General features: G+C 38.2%; 1 protein-coding gene across 5 annotated transcripts in view; it reads left to right on the top strand.

The window, feature by feature from the left end:
- Positions 1-21,962, top strand: part of CPED1 (cadherin like and PC-esterase domain containing 1) — a 268,972-nt gene that overhangs the window by 208,139 nt on the left and 38,871 nt on the right. For all 5 annotated transcript variants that reach the window (XM_040472137.1, XM_040472138.1, XM_040472136.1 and 2 more), the window contains one exon: positions 17,406-17,523. In XM_040472137.1, the coding sequence (XP_040328071.1) occupies positions 17,406-17,523 (118 nt within the window). The remainder of the gene's footprint in view (positions 1-17,405; positions 17,524-21,962) is intronic.

Raw genomic sequence — 21,962 nt, 5'->3', positions numbered from 1 at the left:
TTACGAGGCAGGCTTTCACAGGAGAGGAAACTAAAGCAACTAAGGATTTAATTTGCCCAGGGTCACAAAGACAGTGAGCGATGGAGCTGAAATCAGAAATTTCAGCAATCTGACACAAGAGCCCCCACCCTTACCCGCCGTACTACTGATTAAGTTAGATCCAGACCCTTCTATTCTCTTATGTGCTACACTGGCCTCAATAACTCTGTTTCCCATGCTTTGCACTCATGTGAATTTCATAGGAGAACTCCACAGTATATAAACCAATTTCCGGGGCATAATAATGGACAGCATCTTATGTAGCATATGAAATATGATTAATTTTTTTCAGAAAAGGAATCTCACTAAAAATTAAATTTAATAGCATAGCATACCATCTGCATAATGACTTTTGTTATTGACATCCAGGAGAATCGCTATAAATTAACAAAGAAATTGGTGTATTCACAGAATATGAATCATATCATGGCCATAATTGGAGACTTAATGAAACAGGAAAGCTTGCAGTTAATTCAAGAACTCAAGAAATCATCCAGGAATGATTTCTTAGTTATGCCAGACAGATGTCTGTCATCACAGAATATTTCTTTTGTTTATAATTTTAAAAAGAATAGTAAATGGATGTCAATTGTTTCCATATAGCTTTGTGATATTTTCTTTTGTTTTGATCTTAGCTGCCACATATGAGTTTTTCGCTCATGACCACATGATAGAACAAATGATCCCACGTGATTTCTTGGTTCAGTGTTTTCAACACAAACTAGTCATCAGAGAAGCTAAGTGGGTAAAAATTCCCCTGGTCATAAGTTCTTTAATAGATAGTCAAAAAGATTTCATCAAAAATGACTTCCTTCTCCGGAAATTAAAACTCACTGAGATAGCTGAATTATCTCCAGTATAAACAATGACAACTTGTTAACCATTTTTAAAGAAACAGCTTTATTAAATTATAAAAATTTGTTGCTAGAATGCCTTACCACTGACAGCAAGCATAGGCAAAATCTACTTGACATTTTTTTGCCAAAGTTTGGTTGGGTACACCACTCTTTTTTGACTTAGCACCTACATACTGACTTCCAAAAAATAAAAATAAAAACGATATTTCATGGAACACACTTTGGGGAACACACAGTCCTTCTTTGAATTAATTTTTACATCATTTTTACTTCAATAAAAAATTTAAAGTACAATCAAAATAGGATTTTGAAACTTTAAAACACCACAGGGAATGATAAAAAAAAAAAGTGGTCCATCTATTGAGCAATTTATCCTCTTAGATACTATTTTTTTCCCCAATTATCAGCCTTAGCTGTTAAACGGTTCAGTTATATACACAGCTCCAATTACAAGAAACACTTGGCACAGGGAAGGGGGACTCAGTGGGAATTAATATTGTCTAATGCTATGTCCGTTTTGGTTTTGACCTGTCAAAGTTAGCCAATACGTGGAGCCTTAAGACACAGTTGGCCTTTTAGAGATAAAACACCAAGGAGCAACAAAGTATCATATCTGAGCAGGGTAACAACTGCAGAGTTCTAGAACAAAGCCAGGCCTCTGACTTTAAAGCAATGTTAGCTATAACTTGGCTCTGCTGGGCCGAGCAAGCATATCTGATTGGTGACAGCAGGATCCCAGAACAGCTGTGGACTAATGCAGAGAAGTGACATATTCTGGCAATCAGCTTGAAATGCCATGTGGTTGTGGATTATTGAGAAGCAGTGGTAGGAGACAAGTCCCCTGAGTGTGTGGCCAAGGAGAGAAGACCCGGTGGTTTTAACTGAGTGGAGAGAGGAAACCTGAGGCAAGATACATAACAGGAGCCTTTGAGGCTAAAGTTGTAGAGACTCAGAGATATGCGATCTATAAGGTCTCACTCTCCAGAGTTGGCTTCAAATGAAAGAGTCACTTCATCCCACACAGTGAGTTGTGACAACCGCTTATCAGTAATGATCAAATCACAGCTAAGCATTCAAGTTCAGGAAATAATGAGCTAATTTAAAACCCATGGGGAATTTAAGACAGGCTAAATGACAATCTTAGATCTTAAAATTTCCCCAGGACACCTTCTCTTGTAACTGGGATCCTGGAGTCCTGATTTCCTCCATTAGAATGGGCAACACTTAATTCTGCCTTGCATGCCAAGGAAGATAGCACATTTTCCACAGGAAAATGCCAGCTTCTCACTGGGCAAACTTGCTGATAACTGGCAATATCCAAGCCTGAACCGATATGGCTGGGTTACATTGTGAACAAACTGCTTTAGAGTTTTGTAGCTGCCACCATATGATTTACACGGTCCCCAAACACAAGTAGTCAAAATCCATGTTCAGTGTGTTCTACATTGTCTTGTGTGTTTTATGGCTAAAGACTGAATCCCAAGCTAATAATAGTCACAGCAGGGAAGAAAAATTGGCAATTTATAAATCAGAGTGCAGTTAGCCCTCAGATACAAAGGGTGCTCGCTCCTTTGTAGGCCTTGGAACTGCAGAGAATCAACTGCTTTGCCCCCCTCGCCCCCGCCTCCATGGTTTCCATCAGCCCCCATCTGCCTGGTGAACACCAGTGTATTTCAAGTTGTAATCTCCTTTGCAAAGCAAAGTTGATCACATTCATTGTGCCAACACTATGTCCAGAACAATCTTCATTACAGCATTTAGCACTTTCCACCACAAAATTGTGTGTTTACATATCTGTTTTCTCTACCAGAACTCCAGGAGGGCAGTGGCTATGGCTAGCTCATGTACATGCTGAACAAATGTCTGCTAAAGGAATCAGTTGAAAAAAAACAAGCGAATAAATGTCATAAACCATAAACTTCTTTGGAGAACTAAAAACACATGACATAGGAGTCCTGATGATTTTGAAAATCATATTAAAACAGATATTTTCCTTGATGATAGGCCATAATATGTAAATAACTGTTTATTGTCTGCCATGGGAATTAATTTTAAGTCTTTAGTTAATAAGTGACTTCCTAATGTGCTGTTTTTCAAAACTAAAAAATATTTGAGTGACCAAGCATGAGCTGGAAAGGTGCTTTGAGGCTTTTTTTTTCCATCGGAGAGAACAGATTTGACCTGAATCACTCACATTCTTGCTTGGTCCCACTTTTGACCAACCGTAAGCATTTTAAAGTGCAGCTGGTTATGTTTAGAGATGCCATCTGTAGCCATGAGAAAAGAGTCTTCTCTGATGAAGAGTTAATTGGTCTGGAAATGTTTCATAAACATGATCTTCATTTCTTAGCATGGTGTGTTTTGTTTTATTTTGGGTGTTTTGTTCTGTTTTGTTTTGTTTTGTTTTGTTTTTTTCAGTCTAGGAAGCATGGGTTGAAACTTAGACCCAGGATTCAAACTCTACCTACTCTACTTATTAAACTGTTTGACTTCAGAAAAGCTTCCCCACATTCTACAAATCTTCATTTCCTCATCTGCTGAATGAATGTTCAAACAGTTGTAAAGATTCAATGCATTCGTGTATATGAAGTGCCCATCCTTGTGCTTGGCATAACCCAGGTTCTCTTTAAAGAGTATTTCCCGGGGCGCCTGGGTGGTGCAGTCGGTTAAGCGTCCGACTTCAGCCAGGTCACGATCTCGCGGTCCGGGAGTTCGAGCCCCGCGTCGGGCTCTGGGCTGATGGCTCAGAGCCTGGAGCCTGTTTCCGATTCTGTGTCTCCCTCTCTCTCTGCCCCTCGCCCGTTCATGCTCTGTCTCTCTCTGTCCCAAAAATAAATAAACGTTGAAAAAAAAATTAAAAAAAAAAAAAAATAAAGAGTATTTCCCTTTCTTCTTGCCAACTCACCAGGAGATTGGTGCCTCCCCCAAAGTTAGTCCATAAATACAGTAGGTGTATCTCAGCTCTTCTTTAGCTTGTAGACTGTCCTCCCACAGTTCCCCCATTTTTTAAGAGCGCAATGCTTGTAGATTACAATTTCTGCCATGGGATATCCATGGATGCCAATAGCACACTGCCATATGTCATTGCTCTGCTGTATGACACTCCAACAAAACTGTTTAAAAGCTTTTTAGTGGTTAGAACATTCTTCTACTGTTAATATATTTTTGCCCTTCAAGAAAACCCTAAAATATGACTATCAAATTGTGTTAGACTATCTTTGACTTGTAAAATTAATTTTACAATTACAGAAAGTTCCCAAATCCTCTCATTTAGCTTCCCCTAATATTAACATTCCACATGACCATGGTACTTTATCAATACTATCAACACTAAGAAATTAAGGCATGTGGTGGTTCAGTTAAGCATCTGACTCCTAATCAGGTCGGGTCATGATCTCACAGTTCGTGGGATCAAGCCTAACGTCAGGCTCTGCACTGACAGTGTGGAGCCTGCTTGGGACTCTTTCTCTCTCTGAAGATATATAAAACTTTAAAAAAAATACTAAAAAATTAATATTGGCATAATATCTTTACTTAACCAAACACCTTATATGAATTTCATTAGTTTTTCCAATAATGGGTTTTTTTGTTTTGTTGTTGTTGTTGTTGTTTTTTTTTTTTTTTTTCCATTCCAGAATCCCAAATTGCTTTTAGTCATCATGTTTCTTAGTCTTCTCAAATCTGGGGCAGTTCCATAGTCTCTCCTTGTTTTTCATGACTTTGACACTTTTGGGAAATGCAGGTCAGTTATTTGGTAGGGTGGCTCTCAATTTGGAATTGTGTTGATGCTTTCTCTCATTAAGTGAACGTATACGTTTGTGGCAAAAGTTCTGCAGAAGTGATGTGTTTCTCTTAATCACTTAATGAGGATAGTGTTGGCTGGGCTTCTCCACTTGAAGTTACATTTTTCTCTGTGTAGTAATGACTTAGGGGAGTGACCTTTAGATTTCTCCTGGAGTATTTTAGATTATTTTTAAAAGTTTGATTAGCATGTATAAACATATAAAATTACACATAGAAAAGACTGTCCTGTTATAGAACCATTATTTTCATAACTGCCTAATACTTGCACTGTTGGGATATGTTTACACTAAAAATTAATATTAACTTTTGATCTTACAACGTCATAGTAGCTTGGATGTTTGGTGTTAAATGCATTCACATTTTCTTCTGAACAGAATGTAGCCACATTTAGCATGCTTTGAGCTTAACTGTGGATGTATAGGATGCTGATCAGTGGGTGATCTTTAAAAATACTCTTAATGCTAAATAATTACTATTAAAGCCTCAAAAGAGGTGGAATTTATAACTTAAGACATGTAATGAGATCATTCTTTTTTAGCATATTTCACATGTCACTTGGCATAAGTTCCCTTAAAATTTCAAAATTCCACAATTCTTTTTTTTTTTAATTTTTTCTTTTTTTTTTTTTTTCCAACGTTTATTTATTTTTGGGACAGAGAGAGACAGAGCATGAACAGGGGAGGGGCAGAGAGAGAGGGAGACACAGAATCGGAAACAGCCTCCAGGCTCTGAGCCATCAGCCCAGAGCCCGACGCGGGGCTCGAACTCACGGACCGCGAGATCGTGACCTGGCTGAAGTCGGATGCTTAACCGACTGCGCCACCCAGGCGCCCCCAAAATTCCACAATTCTAAGGATCATCGTGTGTGCACACCTGCGTGTGCATGTATGGGTGTGTGTAGGTATAGGTGTGTTTGTGTAACAGTCACCAAGATGAATGTAGGCAGGAAGTGCCCGAGTGGTGCCCCAAACTTTTTTTTTAAATATTCAACTCTATGGGGCGCCTGGGTGGCTCAGTCGGTTGAGCATCCGACTTCGGCTCAGGTCATGATCTCATGGTTCGTGAGTTCGAGCCCCACATCAGGCTCTATGCTGACAGCTCAGAGCCTGGAGCCTGCTTTGGAATCTGTGCCTCCCTCTCTCTCTGTCCTTTCCCTGCTCATACTGTCTCTTCCTGCCTCTCAAAAAATGAATAAATGCTAAAAATAAAATATTCTACTCTATTTGTGCCACTCACACAGATGATTCCCTACCAAAGCTACATTTTTAAGGATCACAACTCCATGTACTTTATTAGTGGGCTATTGACAAGTGGGACTGTCCCTGCTGAAATTCATCAGCAGTTATACTCACCATGAGTGATCAGTATTTCCTGGGAAGACCTGACTGCTACTTAATATGTGGCAAATGTTGTTATATTTGGTGTCACCGTTATTGGTAAGTAAACAACAATGAAAAGTTGTCCTTTAAAATATCTCCGTAGCCTCCTGCCTCTTTCCAAGCACTACTATTTCTGCTTCCGTCTACAGATAATGGGTTTGCTCCTTCGAAATAGGAAACAACCTTTTCTAGTTGCTATGACTGTTGTTACTCTGTCACTTCTCAAACTGATCCAGATGCTTCCAAACACGAGAGACCCTATGGTCACACATTCAGTTCCAATTCCACACTCCTTTGTTCACAAATCAAAAAGAACTGAACTTTTTCAAATATTGAAACCTATAAATTCATTCTTTCTTTTCATTTGCATTCACATCTACCCTCTGGATTCCATCTGCAACCCAAACCAGCAGTGCTGAAAGACCACAACAAAGGCTGCTTTCCTTGGGGTTCCCAGCTCACCGGAAGTGGGAAGCATCCGTCTCCTCACAGGCTCCGTCTCACTAGATTTCCAGACCCCATTCCATGGACCCAGACGTTCATATGCATTTTAAAACTGAGAATACAGGGTGCCTCTCAGAATGGACTGCAGCAAGAAGGATCACGCTGGCTCCGTCCTAGCTAAGTGAGAGGCCATCTAGATTAAAAGAGAGAAAATTGCATATTAGTTCAGGGATGTGGAATGCATGAGAAATATATAGAAGTATTCCAAATATTGATGTCATATTAATAAATTTAATTGAGCAGAACTAATTCATCTGTTTATAATTTGTTGCAATTTCCCCTTTTCCTGAGTTCACTGGGGACCAGCTTAATAGTCTCAGGTAGTATAATATATGGCCACTTTCAGCTGATATTTAAGGAAAGAAACACACAACTGTTTTATCCTATCGATGGCTCATTATTACATGGGTCCTAATCAGTTACATGTAAGACTATGAATTCCAAACACAAATAGCAAGTCAAGCTGCGTTTATAATTCTGCTACCCAACACCAAGTTCCATTATTCCTTAAAAGCCGTTAAAATTAAAAACCTATTTATAAACTCTCATTAAAACAGAAACATCAAGCATTGAAAAGTACCAATTTTTTTAGGCTAATTTTAATTGTATTTTTTTAATTTACATCCAAATTAGTTAGCATATAGTGTCCCAATTTTTAAAGCAATGTTATTAGCCATCCCTCCTGCACAAAGTATAGTTACTCATTTGCATTAAACTTCAAACTAAGGCAATTGCATAGGTAGTTTACTCACTGCAAATATTTTATTAGAACAAACTGTAAATAAAAGTCAAAGTGTCTCCTGCTCCTCAATAAAAATATTTTATTGTATGGTGTTTCTTTTTTAAAAAATTAAAAAAAATTTTTTTTAATGTTTATTTGTTTTTGAGAGAAAGAGAGAGAGTGGGGGAGGGTTAGAGAGAGACAGAGACATAGAATCTGAAGCAGACTTCAGGCTCTGAACCAGACACAAGACTTGAACTCATGAACCGTGAGATCATGACCTGAGCTGAAGTTGGAAGCTTAACAGACTGAGCCACCCAGGAGCCTCAATTGTATGCTGTTTCTTAAAGGAACATCTACTCAGTAGCAAGTTTTATAAGTTTTCTGTCATTCTAAGCCATGCAGTTTGTCATGGCACAGAAAAATAGTATACCTTTAAAGGAACTGCCAGGGCTTTTCTGATTTTCCATTCTTTTACTTTTCCATTTTAAATATTATTTTCTTGGGGCTCCTGGGTTGGGTGTCCGACGTCAGCTCAGGTTATGACCTCACAGTTCTTGAGTTGGACCCCCATGTCGGGCTCTGTGCTGACAGCTCAGAGCCTGAGGCCTGTTTCAAATTCTGTGTCTCCCACTCTCTTCTCCTCCCCTATTTATGCTCTGTGTGTGTGTGTGTGTGTGTCTCAAAAATAAACATTAAAAAATTTAAATATTATTTTCTTCACTTAAATAGATATTTTTAAAAATATAATCATGAGCCATACTAATGGCAAAATCTTGAAAAACATAAGGAAGAAGTTCATTTCTGCTTCTTCATCTCTGGCCTACCGTTCTTAATCTCCAGTAGAGCCACTGTTCAGAGGCATCTGTGCATCATTCCAGCAATACATAGGCACAGTCAGGCAAATACAATATTTAGCATTTTCTTTTACTTAAATAAGTAAACTTAAATAAGTAAATGGTATACATAATGTCCTGCAAGCTGATTTATTGCTCTTAATAAAATTTCTTTTGTACTGCTCCATATCTTTACTCTGTATCCTTTTCTTCTAAGAATTACAAAATATTCCATTACATGGATGTTATTTAACTAGTTCCCTATTGAAGGATGCTTGAGTTGTGTCAAGTTTCTGTTACTATACAAAGCACTCTAATAAATTCCCTTGCAGACTTTATAAAGTATACCTGTAGGATAAAGTCTTAGCAGAATAATTATATTTGCAAGATATTTTCCAAATGCCTCCCATTAAGGATATAAGTCTCCTTTCATATGAATTTATAGGCATTGCACTCTTTTCTTAATAAAAAAGTTCAGTTTTAGGACCAATGTGGTATGTAAACAATGATTTCAGGTGGATTATGCTGTAATTATTTATTGCTAATATATACCTCAGCTAATTTTCTATGAATGTTCATTAGGTATCTAATAATGTGAATCACATAAGAACTATTCAGTATTTTATAGCTTGCTGACTACAACACAAGGAAAGCAGTTGTTCAATTTAGAGACAATGTGAAGATAAAAAAAAATTCTTTGCTTTTGGAACAAGATAGTGAAATTAGCTCCTCAGGAACCTCATTTCTTTCTTTCTTTTTAAATGAAAATGTAAGTATCTTATTAGTTCCAGGTGTATACCATAGTGGTGCAATATTCTTACACACTACAAAATGATCCTCATGATAAGTCTAGTTACTATCTGTCACCTTACAAAGTCATTACAATATCATTTACTATATTCCCCAGCATACATTACATCTTCATGACATTTATTTCATAACTGAAAATTTGTACCTCTTAACCCCCTTCACCTATTTTGCAAGTCCCCCAAAGATTTGTTTCCCATAGCTATCAGTCTGTTTCTGCTTTGTCTCATTTGTTCATTTGTTTTGGTTTTTAGATTCTACATGTAAGTGAAATCATATGGTATTTGTCTTTCTCCGACTTATTTCACTTAGCACAGTGCACTCTAGCTCCATCCATGGAGTTGGAAAAGGCGAGAGCTCCTTCTTTGTTATGGCTGAGTAATATTCTATTATGTATTTATATAATTTATATAAAATTATAAATATACATATATACACACATACATACATATCAGTTCTTCTTTATCCATTCTTCTATCAATGGACACTTAGGTTTCTTCCATATCTTAGCTGTTGTAAATAATACCACAATGAACATAGGGGTGCATGTATCTTTTTGGATTGGTATTTACATTTTCTTTGGACAAATATACAGAAATGGAATTGCTGGAATTTATGATAGCTCTATTTTTAATTTTTTTGAGGAAACTCAATAGTGTTTTCAATAGCGGCCACACCAGTTTACATTCCCACCAACAGTGTTCAAGGGTTCCCATTTCTCGACATCCTTGCCAACACTTGTTATTTTTTGTCTTTTTGATAATAGCCAATCTGACAGGTGTGAGGTGATATTTCATTGTAGTTTTCATTTGCGTTTCACTGATGATTAGTGATGTTGCGATCTTTTTGTGTGCCTTTTGGCCATCTATATGTCTTCTTTGGAAAAACGTTCATTCAAGTCCTCTGCCCATTTTTTAACTGGGTTATTTGTGAATTTTTTTACATTAAGTTATGTGAGTTCTTCATATTTTTTGTATACTAGTCCCTTATTGGAGATATGATTTGCACATATCTTCTCCCATTCAATAGGTTGCTTTTTTGTTTCATTGATGGTTTTCTTCACTGTGCAAAAGCTTCTTAGTTTGATATAATCCCTTTTGTTTATTTCAGCTTTTATTACCCTTGTGTAAGGAGAATGGTCCAAAAAAAATATTGCTAAAACCAGGGTCATAGAGTTTTTACCTATGTATTCTTCTAAGAGTTTTATGGTTTCACATCTTACATTCAATTCTTTAATTCACTTTAAATTTATTTTTATATATGGGGTAAGATAGTTCTCCAGTTTTATTCTTTTGCATGTATCTTTCTGGTTTTTCCAGCACCATTTATTGAAGAGACTGTCTTTTCCCCATTGTATATTTTTGCCTCCTATGTCATAGATTAATTGGCCATATATAAATGGGGCTTGGGGGCTCTTATTCTGTTCTATTCTATTGATCTATGTGTTTGGTTTTGGGGCTAGTACTATACTATTTTGACTACTATAGCTTGCAATATAGTTTGAAATCAGGAAACTCTAGCTTTGTTCTTTCTCAAAATCGCTTTGACTATTTGGGGTCTTTTGTTGTTCCAGAGAAATTTTAGGATCCTTTAGGAACCTAATTTCTTGTCAGAAAGACCAGTCTTGATATAGAGGGGACCCTGCCTCCCTAGGAACTGTACCAGGATTGCCAAGTTTGAGAAGTCACTACTGACTTACAGGAAAAAGCAGCGGTCCAGGAGGAGAGGAAGAAATGGGTACCTTGGAAGGTGTGGATTTCTTAGAGACTGAATGTGTATTTTTAAATTTAGATGGGCATTTTTCATTATTCAGTAGGAGAAGGAGATAATTGTTTCATCTTAAAAGGGTGATTCCATGGGGCCAGAAAAGCAAGTAAGATTTAAAAATACCTACCAGATCAAATAGTCCGTGCCTCTAAAAATATGGTAATATCACATCAAAAATGAGAAACACCACAAATTCCTTTATGGCTAAACATGTTTTTAAGGAATTAAATAGGTTTCCAGAAAAATTGGTAACAAGAAATAGTGATCATGGATTCATGGATAAGTAGGCGGTAAAACCAAGGGCACCTTAAGATTCTTCTGTTAGTTGCTACAACATTTCATGAAAATTTAGTAAAATTTTAAAATTATATACTAAACATATATACTCTACACATGTTTGAACAAGGAAATCCCTGATAATTATCTCATTGGATTCTAGTGAGAGCTATGACAACCCAGTAAGGAATTTGTGAACTCTCCAGCAAAATGATGTACTCTAAATGTGGAGCTCTCTGGGGTTAAGGCCATTTTAAGCAACTCTGCTAAATACCACCTTTTTTGTGTATCTAGACTCTGAGGCTCCAAGGGATGACACTTAAGACCAAAAGAGCTGTCATTCATTTTCATGAATATGCCCGAGCCTGAACAAATTACTAATCACCCCAGTGAAGAAAAAGAGGAGAGATGCTAATGAGTTTTTTTCTTTCAAGATAGTTTAAATTTTGTTACTGGTAGGGGTAAGCACTTTTAATAGCTAAGGCAGTACTCAAAAAGATTCATATGGCCAGAGAAGAATAGGTTTCACAGACAGAGGAAAAGAGAAGTTTGGCTGCATATTCTATCTCCACAGTGGTTTCACCAAGTATGAGTTTGTTTCTCTTCCACAGCAAGAAGCACAGAGGACAGCCCAAAGTTGGCACTGCATCTCTGTAGCCTCATCTATGCCCTGGGCTCTTTCAAATTTCTGCTCATGGCCGTCTCATGGTCACAGCATGGCTGCTCCCCCTTCAGGCTCACATCTGCATTCCAAGCAGAATCAAGAAACAGAGTGACCAAAAATGTATAGCATCAAGGAGGCAAAGCTTATATCAGGGAAGCAAAACTTCTAGAAATTCATAGCCAATTTCCACATTCACTTACTAATTTTATTTATTTACTTATTTTGACCAGAATCGTGTTCATGGCTATGTCTAGCTACAAAGAAGACTGAGAAATAGAACTTCTTCTTTTCCTCCTCTTTCTTCTTCTTCTCTTCTTCTTCTTCTTCTTCTTCTTCTTCTTCTTCTTCTTCTTTTAATGCTAGATAGGTTGTTCTGCACAAGAAAACAAAGGTCTTTTGTTAGAAAGGAGGAAAGGAGAATGGGTATTCTGTAGGCACCTAACATTTGTCTGCTGCCGTACTTAAGAGATCATTTAATGCAATTCCCACCCTCTTTTTCTTCCACCCTTCCTCATTTTATGTTGAGAAAACTAGATCAAGTGACCTACTCAATATCATACAGCCAGTTCGTGGCAAAGCTGGAACCAAAATTTGAAAGTATGATCCCTTAACACAGTGGTGCTCTTTCCAATGTATGCCACTATTCTCTTAGTTCATAAACTGTGCACAGAGCCCACCCAGTTACACAGATACCATTTTTCTTCTCCTTACTCCCTCAACTCTGTTTCCAGACTCAGGTGTGTATTTAGCCATATGCTTGTCTCATTCAACCTTAAGAGTCACATTGTTTGGCTGCAGCCAGAAAATGAATAATGTCCACGTCAGCGGGCTGCTTTGGCTTTCCAAAATAGTGAAGACTTTAACCTAAAGGGTTAAGATTTATGAACTGCAAACAAAGATTAACTGCTAAGGAGAAATAAAAAAGGAAACACAGAATACAATAGAATATTCTTTGACCTAAACCTCAGAAAGGAGAATATGACTAAGTTTCATTTACCTTAAAATCTGCTCTCCCTCTCCTAACCTCTGCTATATCTATCCTTTGCAATATTACTTTGATTCCTGTGCTTAGAATTTACTAGATTAGGGGGTGCTTGTGTGACTCAGGTGGTTAAGCATCCAACTCTTGGTTTTGGTTCAGGTCATGATCTCATAGCCTGTGAGTTCAAGCCCTGCATCGGGCTCTGCACTGACAGTGCACAGCCTGTTTGGGATTCTTTCTTTCCTTCCCCCTCTCTTCCCCTTCCCCACTCTCTCTCAAAAATAAATAAATTAACTTAAAGAAAAATAATTTCCTAGAGTCATGGCTGTTTAGTTAGAACCAACATGTCTGATCCTACCAACTGTCACAGAACAGTAGCTGATGGGAGCGTCCATCTGAGGCAGAAATAGCACCATGCCAGGTAGCAATTCAGACACAAAGACAGGCCAAAGTTCACTCAGTCTGGGAGTGGTCCCTCAGTCTGCCTCCCACTCTGCTTTTCTGTGTTCTACATTATGTTTATTCTATTATCAAAGGCTCATACGTGGGATCCTGGGTATTCAGAAAGTGCAAACACTAAACATTTCATTTTATTTTATTTAAAAAAATGTAATGTTTCATTTATTTTTATGAGAGAGAGAGACAGAGAGAAAGAGAGAGAGACAGAAAGACAGAGTATGAGGGGGCGGAGGGGCAGAGAGAGGGGGAGACACAGAATCCATGAAGCAGATTCCAGGTTCCAAGCTATCAGCACAGAGCCTGACGCAGGGCTGGAACCCAGGAACCATGAGATCATGACTTGAGTTAAGGTCGGATGCTTAACCGACTGAACAGTTTAAAAGATTACCATACTTGGGGCGCCTGGGTGGCTCAGTCAGTTGGGCATCCAACTTTGGCTCAGGTTATGATCTCGCAGTTAGAGGGTTCGAGCCCCACATTGGACTCGGTGATGACAGCTCAGAACCTAGAGCCTGCCTTGGATTCTGTGTGTATGTGCCTCTCTCTGTTCCTCCCCCGCTAGCACTCTGTCTCTCTCTCTCTCAAAGGTAAATAAAGATTAAAAAATATTTTTTGTTTTAAATAAAAAAAATAAATAAAAGATTACCATACTATATTGCCGTCCATTTGTTTCAGAAGCTTTGAAGTCAGAACATGCTTCTGTATTATTAAACTTTTTTTAAGCTGCATCTATGAAGATAATTAGAACAAATAAGATGTAGATTTCAGTGCAGGATTAGGAAGACACTTCTGACAATGAGCTAGACTGTGCCACGTGAGGTCAGGGATTTGCATTCTCAGCATGGCACTTTGCACTTTCTAGGTATTAATACTTTTCCATTTTGAAGATGTATTCAAAAATGCTTATGACCATGTTATGAATTAATTGTTCTTCCTCTGAGTAGGAGTTTGTAGTAGACAAGCTCGGAGATGCCATCTCAAGAAAGATTCTGTGATTTGATCATTAAAATGTAGATTGTCAGCATATGAGTTCCTTAAAAATGACTGTCTTTTTTTACTTAAGATGTCAGATAAATCCTTTTCCTGCCTTATCATATGGCCTTTGACATGACATTTCTTCTCATAGTTCTCATTCCCTGATTTTCCCATTATTCAGTTCAGATGTTACCTCAGAAAAGCTCCCATGACTAACTCACCCGAAATAGCCCACACCCACTAATTCAGTGACTGAGCTGGGCCCCCCACAGATCAGCACATGTAACAGTACATTTTTCTCAGTGATGGATCCATGTCAATTACATGTTGGGCTTCAACAGAGAGTAGCTGGGACTCTGTCAGCTGTGGTCTGGACTTTCTAATGCCCCCCGTGTGAATATTAGGATTTGTCCATAAACACACACACACATACGTACACCAGAAAGACCCCAAACAAACTAATCTTCAGGAAAAGGTTTATCTAAATCCAGAGTTTTAGAAATGTCTCAACATTATTTGCATGAATCAATCTACTATCTATGTATCTATTACCTACCTATCTATCATGATCATCATCATCTATCTATATCTATACACATAAATATATATATATATATATATATATATATATATGCACTGAAAGGTATCTTTTTATTAAAACATTGAACACAGCATCTCAGTCTGAAGTACCTGAGTTTAGGTGCCTTGGTGGCGTGTCCATGGTGTGTTTCACATGGCATATGTTGTTCTGTAACAAAGCATTTCTTGAGTTGTTTTCTCAATCATGTGTCTTAGAAATCTCTCCATATTGGTTCGTTCATTTTGGTCTATCCTTATGCATTACATAAGGCTTTCTCTAGAGTAGACTCTGAGAAGTCTGATATCAAGGCTATGGAGTCTGTGATTTTTTTTTTATTTTAGTATAAACTTTCCTCCAAAAGTAGCTGAACTAATTTGCAATCCCATCAACAGTGTATAATGATATTTCTCATTGTCTTCTCTAATGTTTGATGTAAACATTTTTTTGCAATTCCGTAAATGCTTAATGTCATTTTTCTAGCCTTAAAAAAAGGTCCAACCTGCACCAAAAATAAATGTATAGATGGATATCACACACACACACACACACACACACACACACACTCATACATATTGTACATAGATGTTTATTCAGACAAAAACTCCTCACAACATTTATTAACTTTGTGTCATTTTAATTGATTTTTATAAGGAGCACTTTAACACAAATCGCTTTCCTAATCTTTAATCAGTATTCTAAATTCCAGTTTCATTCATTAATTTAAAAATGGAAATATGTATACTGAATCAAGATTTTAAGAAGTCTGTACATCACCCTTGTTCCTTTTGTTCCTTACTATCCTGAACCTTCTCATGTGAGATGTGGAAATATGAGTTGGGTGTGAGGCTATGTGAAAGGGTGAGGGATGGTGACTAGAAATTGCTCCTTAGAGACAGTTACAGAGCAAAGAGGAGGGCAAACCCATTCATTATTTCTCTCCATTACCGAGAATTTATGATATGAAGTGAGAGACAATTGAGCCTAACCATTTATGCATCCAATAAATATTTGCCTACTATATGGTAGGGACTGGGTATATGTGTGAGTGAAATAATTATTTGCTCTCATGTAGTATTCAGTCTGGTGGAAAAGACACAAATAACAAATTGTCACCAAATGGTGAAGGGCATGAAGGAAACAAGCGGAGGTGACATGGACTAGGGAGGGGCTACATAATCATGCTAGAGTTTCAAGAAGGCTTTGCTGAGACTTAAAACACAAAAAGATGCTCTCCAGGAAAAATGAGAGGGAAAGCACTCCCGATAGAAAGAATAGCATTTTTACCTGCCCCAAAACATGATAGACTGTGAGAGCCTGATGAAAAGGGAGGCAGTGGAATCAGGTGAAGGAGGATGGAGGGACACAGGCAAGGTACAGGTCCCAATACCTTGTGAGAATAAGCTAGGAGATCACTTTGTAGTGTGTACACACGTTGAATTGTAATGTTCCACGCTTGAAACACACATAATGTTATATATCAATTTTACCTCAATGAAAAGAGAGCACGTGTGTGCATGAGACAGAGAGAAGGAGGGGGGGAAGGGAGGAAAGAAGGGAGGAAGGGTAAAGGGAGGAAGGAAGGAAGGGAAGAAGGGAGGAAGGGAAAAAGAGGAAGGAAGGAAGGAAGGAAGGAAGGAAGGAAGGAAAGGAAGAAGGGAGGAAGGAAGAAGGGAGGAAGGGAAAAAGAGGAAGGAAGGAAGGAAGGAAGGAAGGAAGGAAGGAAGGAAGGAAAGGAAGAAGGGAGGAAGGAAGAAGGGAGGAAGGGAAAAAGAGAGGAAGGAAGGAAGGAAGGAAGGAAGGAAGGAAGGAAGGAAGGAAGGGAAGAAGGAAAAGCTAAGTGAAAATGAGAGTATTCTAACCTGCCAGTATAGGGGAGAGTTGAAAAGAGATTTCAGAGAGCCAAACTGCTGCTCTCCACTGCACATGTCAGACTAGAGAATGAATTGCTTTGTACATATCATGCCTCTACAGTGATACTCACTGCAGTGAGATGCTACCTATTTTTATAAATACATGAACATGTTTTGAAAAAAAATATGTGTATTTGACTCCATTTCTGACATATCATGGGTCCTTAATAAATGTGAATTGAAATGGAATTTGTCTGTTAATTCTCCTCAAATATTTCCCACTTTTTCACATTAATGGCTTTTTATTCACCTGATATATGGTCTTCTAATACAGTATATTTTTAATGAATCAACAACACACAGGTATGTTTTTAAAGTAAAACTTGCATCCATTTCTTTAAAAACTGGCAGAGCAGGGGCGCCTGGGTGGCGCAGTCGTTAAGTGTCCGACTTCAGCCAGGTCACGATCTCGCGGTCCGTGAGTTCAAGCCCCGCGTCAGGCTCTGGGCTGATGGCTCAGAGCCTGGAGCCTGTTTCCGATTCTGTGTCTCCCTCTCTCTCTGCCCCTCCCCCATTCATGCTCTGTCTCTCTCTGTCCCCAAAATAAATAAACGTTGAAAAAAAAACTGGCAGAGCAGTAATAATATCAGTGACAGTATTAATGCAACAATGAATGTTGCATTAATAAAAATAAAGATTGAATTGCCATTGGAATTTATATTTATCCCTCAATGCAAGTAGCTACTTCTAGCACAAACAATTTCTGACAACCCAATACCGTGAGAAGGGTAAGCAGTTGCTCCTTTTTATCTATAAAGTTTATTTGGCACAAAAAAATCTTATTCTTTAGATTTTATTACTATCTGTCATGTTCATTGCAGCTAATTTCTATCATTTTAATGCAGGATTGTGGTTTGCTGATTCACCCAGAAGAAGCCTGTGGATTACAGCCTATTTCCTCTGACTACATTGAAGCCATTTCACAGCCTGAACTAAAGATCTGTCCATCTGGGGACACAAAAGGTGACTATTACATTGGGTGTCACTTCTCTTAAAAAAATTATTTGATATAGATGAGTGTACGCTTATTTGAACTATCCTTATACAAAAAAAATCAAGGTACTACACAACTTTTTCATTAGTATGAACTGTAACACATGTAATTAATGCATTATTTTAATATGTGAAATATTTCAGTTAATCAAATGCTTTTCACCCTCCGCTCTTTGCCTTGTGAATCCATATTCATCTACAGATATCAGCCAAAAAGTCACTTGTGCCAGAAAGCCTTTCTTCAGCCTCTGATTTGTTTCTTTATTATACATTTTCATAGTACTCCATGCTTTTCTTCCATGAGAGTTTCCACAATTATTTAAATGCTAAGTATGTAATTAATTCTTTGGTGTCAGTCTTCCCAGATTGTGAGCTGCACGAGGACAGGGAATCTGACTTGTTCACACTCTCAGTTCACTTAGTACTATAATTTCTACAGAGTACGTAGACTATGTCAGCCAAAGAACTGTCTTAAGGAAACAAGTTTAATTTCCTTTGATTATATAAAAAAAAAAAATCCTTGAGAATGATCTCTCATGTCTCCCATATATTGAGCATTAATAGAAGCAGGAAAATCATAATGTCAAATTGGAATTATAGTGTTGAATCCTGCCTGATTCTAGAACAGACCCGGAATGAGACACCTTGGTGCCACTATCCACTTTCCCTGTTTCTCTCCTTCCCCAGCACTTTTCTTTCAGCGGAGTCTAGTGGGGTCAATCCAAAGGTGGGGACCAAAAATACCTCCAAAAGATAAGAGGAACAGGGAGCATCTTCTCTGAGATTCCTGCTTGCCCATCTGGCCTCACGACCCCAAGTCTCCCTTCATCTAAAAAGTCAAAGAAAACACTCAGGAGCTTTTCTACCCTCACCATGAACTTCACACCACAACCTGAATGGGAAATGAGTTTCACAAGTGAGCAGTACAAATCGCAATTTGGCACGCACGGTGAGCAAGCGTGGGCATATCCCTGTTCTTGAACATGTGTTCTAAATAATAAATTACAGTCGCTGCGTAGGGAGGGATTTACCCATTATGACATGTCAGGAGGTATGATTTATGATTCTCACCTAAATGAGATATACACTCTTACATACAAAGGAGACCCCGATGTGTCTAGTTATGGATTTTCTTTATCAGATGACATTTTATGAGAATCATAAAACAACTTAACTTTCTTCCTGCTATTGAACCAAGTCAAAAGTTCATCAACAAAAAGTTGAAGATATGGTACTGAGATTCCTCAAGAAGTGGCATCTTTTTCTGTTCATTAAATTTGCTGTAACTTACGCCAGGCCCTGTCATGAAGCTATCTCCATGCCTGGTCCTTAACAGGAGATGCTGCCTTCGAACAGGGACCTTCTGGTAACTTGAGTAGCGAGGCTTCTTTAGAGAAGACCCCAAAATTGACTCCCCAGTCAAGCCCATGTCTCTTAGCCCGACGATACCAGGCCTCGTAATCCGACCCTTCTAGGCCCCCATAATCTGGCCCTTCCTCTCTCCCAGCTCCTCCCAGCCTCTTGGTTTCACTTCATGCCAATAATGCTGCTGCAGGGTTCCACATTCTTGTCCATGCTGTCCTGTGCTCCTAAAAGTCTTCTCATCTTGGTCCAGGTCTCCCGATGCTATATTTTCTTCTCCAGGAAGCCTCTCCTTACCACCCCACCCCCTGATTAGCTCCCCAGAATACTTTGGGCACATGTCTACCATAGCACTTACTTCATTATGTTTCAAGTATTTAATTTCTCTCTCTTTCTCTAATCAGTAGTTTTCAAAGTGGAATGGTACATCTGAGCAAGCGGAGGGAGTGGCATGGGACAGTCCCCAAGATGAAGCCAGTAAAGCTTAAAATACATACACATTTATTTATGTCTAATCATTCTTATTTTTGTTTTATAACAAACATAATACATCGATATGGAAGTATAGGTACCTACATTACAGTGCGTGTGTATTAATATAGTAAGGGTGCATTAGCAGTTCGTTTTTAATGATGACTGCCCTAGATTGTCTTTCTCCAGAGCAGAGATTTGTCCCTCATGCATCTTTCAGTGTCTAAGATGATTCAAAAATGATTGCTGAACTAAAACCAAGATCCAAGCCCTCCTCCTTTCCACAGAAGATTGCGAGCAGTCAGGGCACAATCGACCAGGGAAAACTGCTTCACTCTTATGGTCCTAAAGATCTAAAGATTCCAAACAAATAAGTGAGATCGGCAACAGCAGTTTGTGCGAATGGAGTTTTGTTGCCAGAGACAATTTCCTTCCTTGATGGTGGGACTCCCTCCTGCTGAAAGAAGCTGTCACGGTGGGACAACATTGGGAGGAAGTTTATTTAGGAAGTCCGGCCTTAACTTGCATGACCATAGATTAGTTCTGAAATCTTATTTTCACAGCACATTACAGCTATTTAGCAGAACTGGGTCCGTTTTTTCACCTTGCCAACGAAATGACGGTTTACGTGTCTTTTCGATAACGCTAGCTAGTATCATTTTGCGGGACTTTTGTTCATATTTTTAAGTTGATTTTAAGCCTTTAGAGGAGAATCTAACTATAAAACACAGCCTAAGAATAAAAGTTCTTGCTTAAGAAAGAAAAAATAATTCTAATCTAAAGAAAGAAGAAATTTATACAATGATTTTGAATGATAATTACCTTAAAGGAAAATAACTCCAAAGGCATTTTACGACATATAAACAAAAATATTTTATCATGTCTTATTTGTAGCAAGGGAATATGACAACTTATACTTTAATACTCCTAGTGTTGAAAATATGATGTGTTTTTTTCTTCTTAAGGGAAAACTGCTTTATTTTGTAACAGTGTAGAGTCAGGATTTAGTGCCATCTATATGATTTTACATCTCAGCATGGCCCTAGGTCACAAAGTTGAGTTTCTTCCCTCCATTATGTCAGCCAATCTGATTCACTTAAATGGCTGGAATCTAACTTGCATTAAATATAAAGCTATAATTATAAACCAAATAACTTCTCCCAAAAGCCCTATTTATTCCTCAGAATGTCATTCCCTAAAACATATGTCATACTCTATTTCAGAAATCACAGCTTTGATTCATTCAATGTTTAAATATATAACATAGAATTCATGTCCCTCTTTTTGACAATTTTAGTTAAGAGCTGGTATCATTTAAAATGTCAAGAAACTCCAGTCTTGCAGATGTTATACAGATGTCTATTTCAAGCAGCATTACTAAATCACAATAAAAAAGGGGGGGGCATTTTAAACCAATACAAAAATGCAAAGAGTTATGACTGTATAAATATATAGTAGTATGAAGCATTGGGGCCAAGATTTCAGAGACCCAATCAGGAGTCCTTTTGATGTGCATGAGATTTTATGCCCACAAACTAATTGTGCCCATATTTGGATTTTTGTGAATGCAATTGGCCACTTATTTCTTCAGCTTTAGAAGCAAATGGCCAAAGAAGACCTCAGCTTGTACAAAATTAGCTGTCAGCAAGGTTAGAGCAGGACAAAATGTCTGGGGGAGAGGATGCATGTGCCCTTAAATACTCAAGGATCTGATGAAAACAGAGACCTTCAAAATATTATTAGATATAATCTCATTAGCAGAAACACATTTATGTCCCCGACATACCCACCATCCTATTAGAAAGAAAATTACCCATCTTTTTTTTTTTTTTTAATTTTTTTTTCAACGTTTATTTATTTTTGGGACAGAGAGAGACAGAGCATGAACAGGGGAGGGGCAGAGAGAGAGGGAGACACAGAATGGGAAACAGGCTCCAGGCTCCGAGCCATCAGCCCAGAGCCCGACGCAGGGCTCGAACTCGCGGACCGCGAGATCGTGACCTGGCTGAAGTCGGACGCTTAACCGACTGCGCCACCCAGGCGCCCCTACCCATCTTTTTTTTAAACAGTCTCCATCAACAGGTGAACCCACTAAATAAATCCAGCTTTTTAACATAAAGACATTCATTAAAACAACCTGATGTGGTCTTTCCTATAAACAAGTGCTACCAAAGAGACCGTTGGGCCATATTTCATTTTCAACTGATGATTTTGTGCTAACCTTGCCTAATACGACAAAAGGATCAGAAAATTGGAGACTCCAAGACTTCAGTTAATGACTGGTCCAACCTGTCATTAACAGCATGACCCCATTTCTATCATTTAATTCTTGTGGCCTCAGTTTACCTCATCTGGCAAAGAGGAGGGTGGACACAAGACCCAAAGCCCATTCCACTCCATTCAAGAGGATGCCCACTGAACACAAGTCATCATGAAGATGTGAAGATGTGAAGAAATTGGTTACTGATTACAAACCCTATATTCCAGGGCAAAGTCAGAATTAGAAGCAAGTTATATGAAATGAAATGAAATGAAATGAAATGAAATGAAATGAAATGAAATGAAATGAAATGAAA

Source organism: Herpailurus yagouaroundi, unplaced genomic scaffold, assembly GCF_014898765.1.
Source record: "Herpailurus yagouaroundi ecotype Mexico unplaced genomic scaffold, PumYag 100, whole genome shotgun sequence".
NCBI classification, from domain to species: domain Eukaryota; kingdom Metazoa; phylum Chordata; class Mammalia; order Carnivora; family Felidae; genus Herpailurus; species Herpailurus yagouaroundi.
The sequence above is the reverse complement of the archived record's forward strand: the minus strand, read 5'-3'. Positions and strand labels throughout refer to the sequence as shown.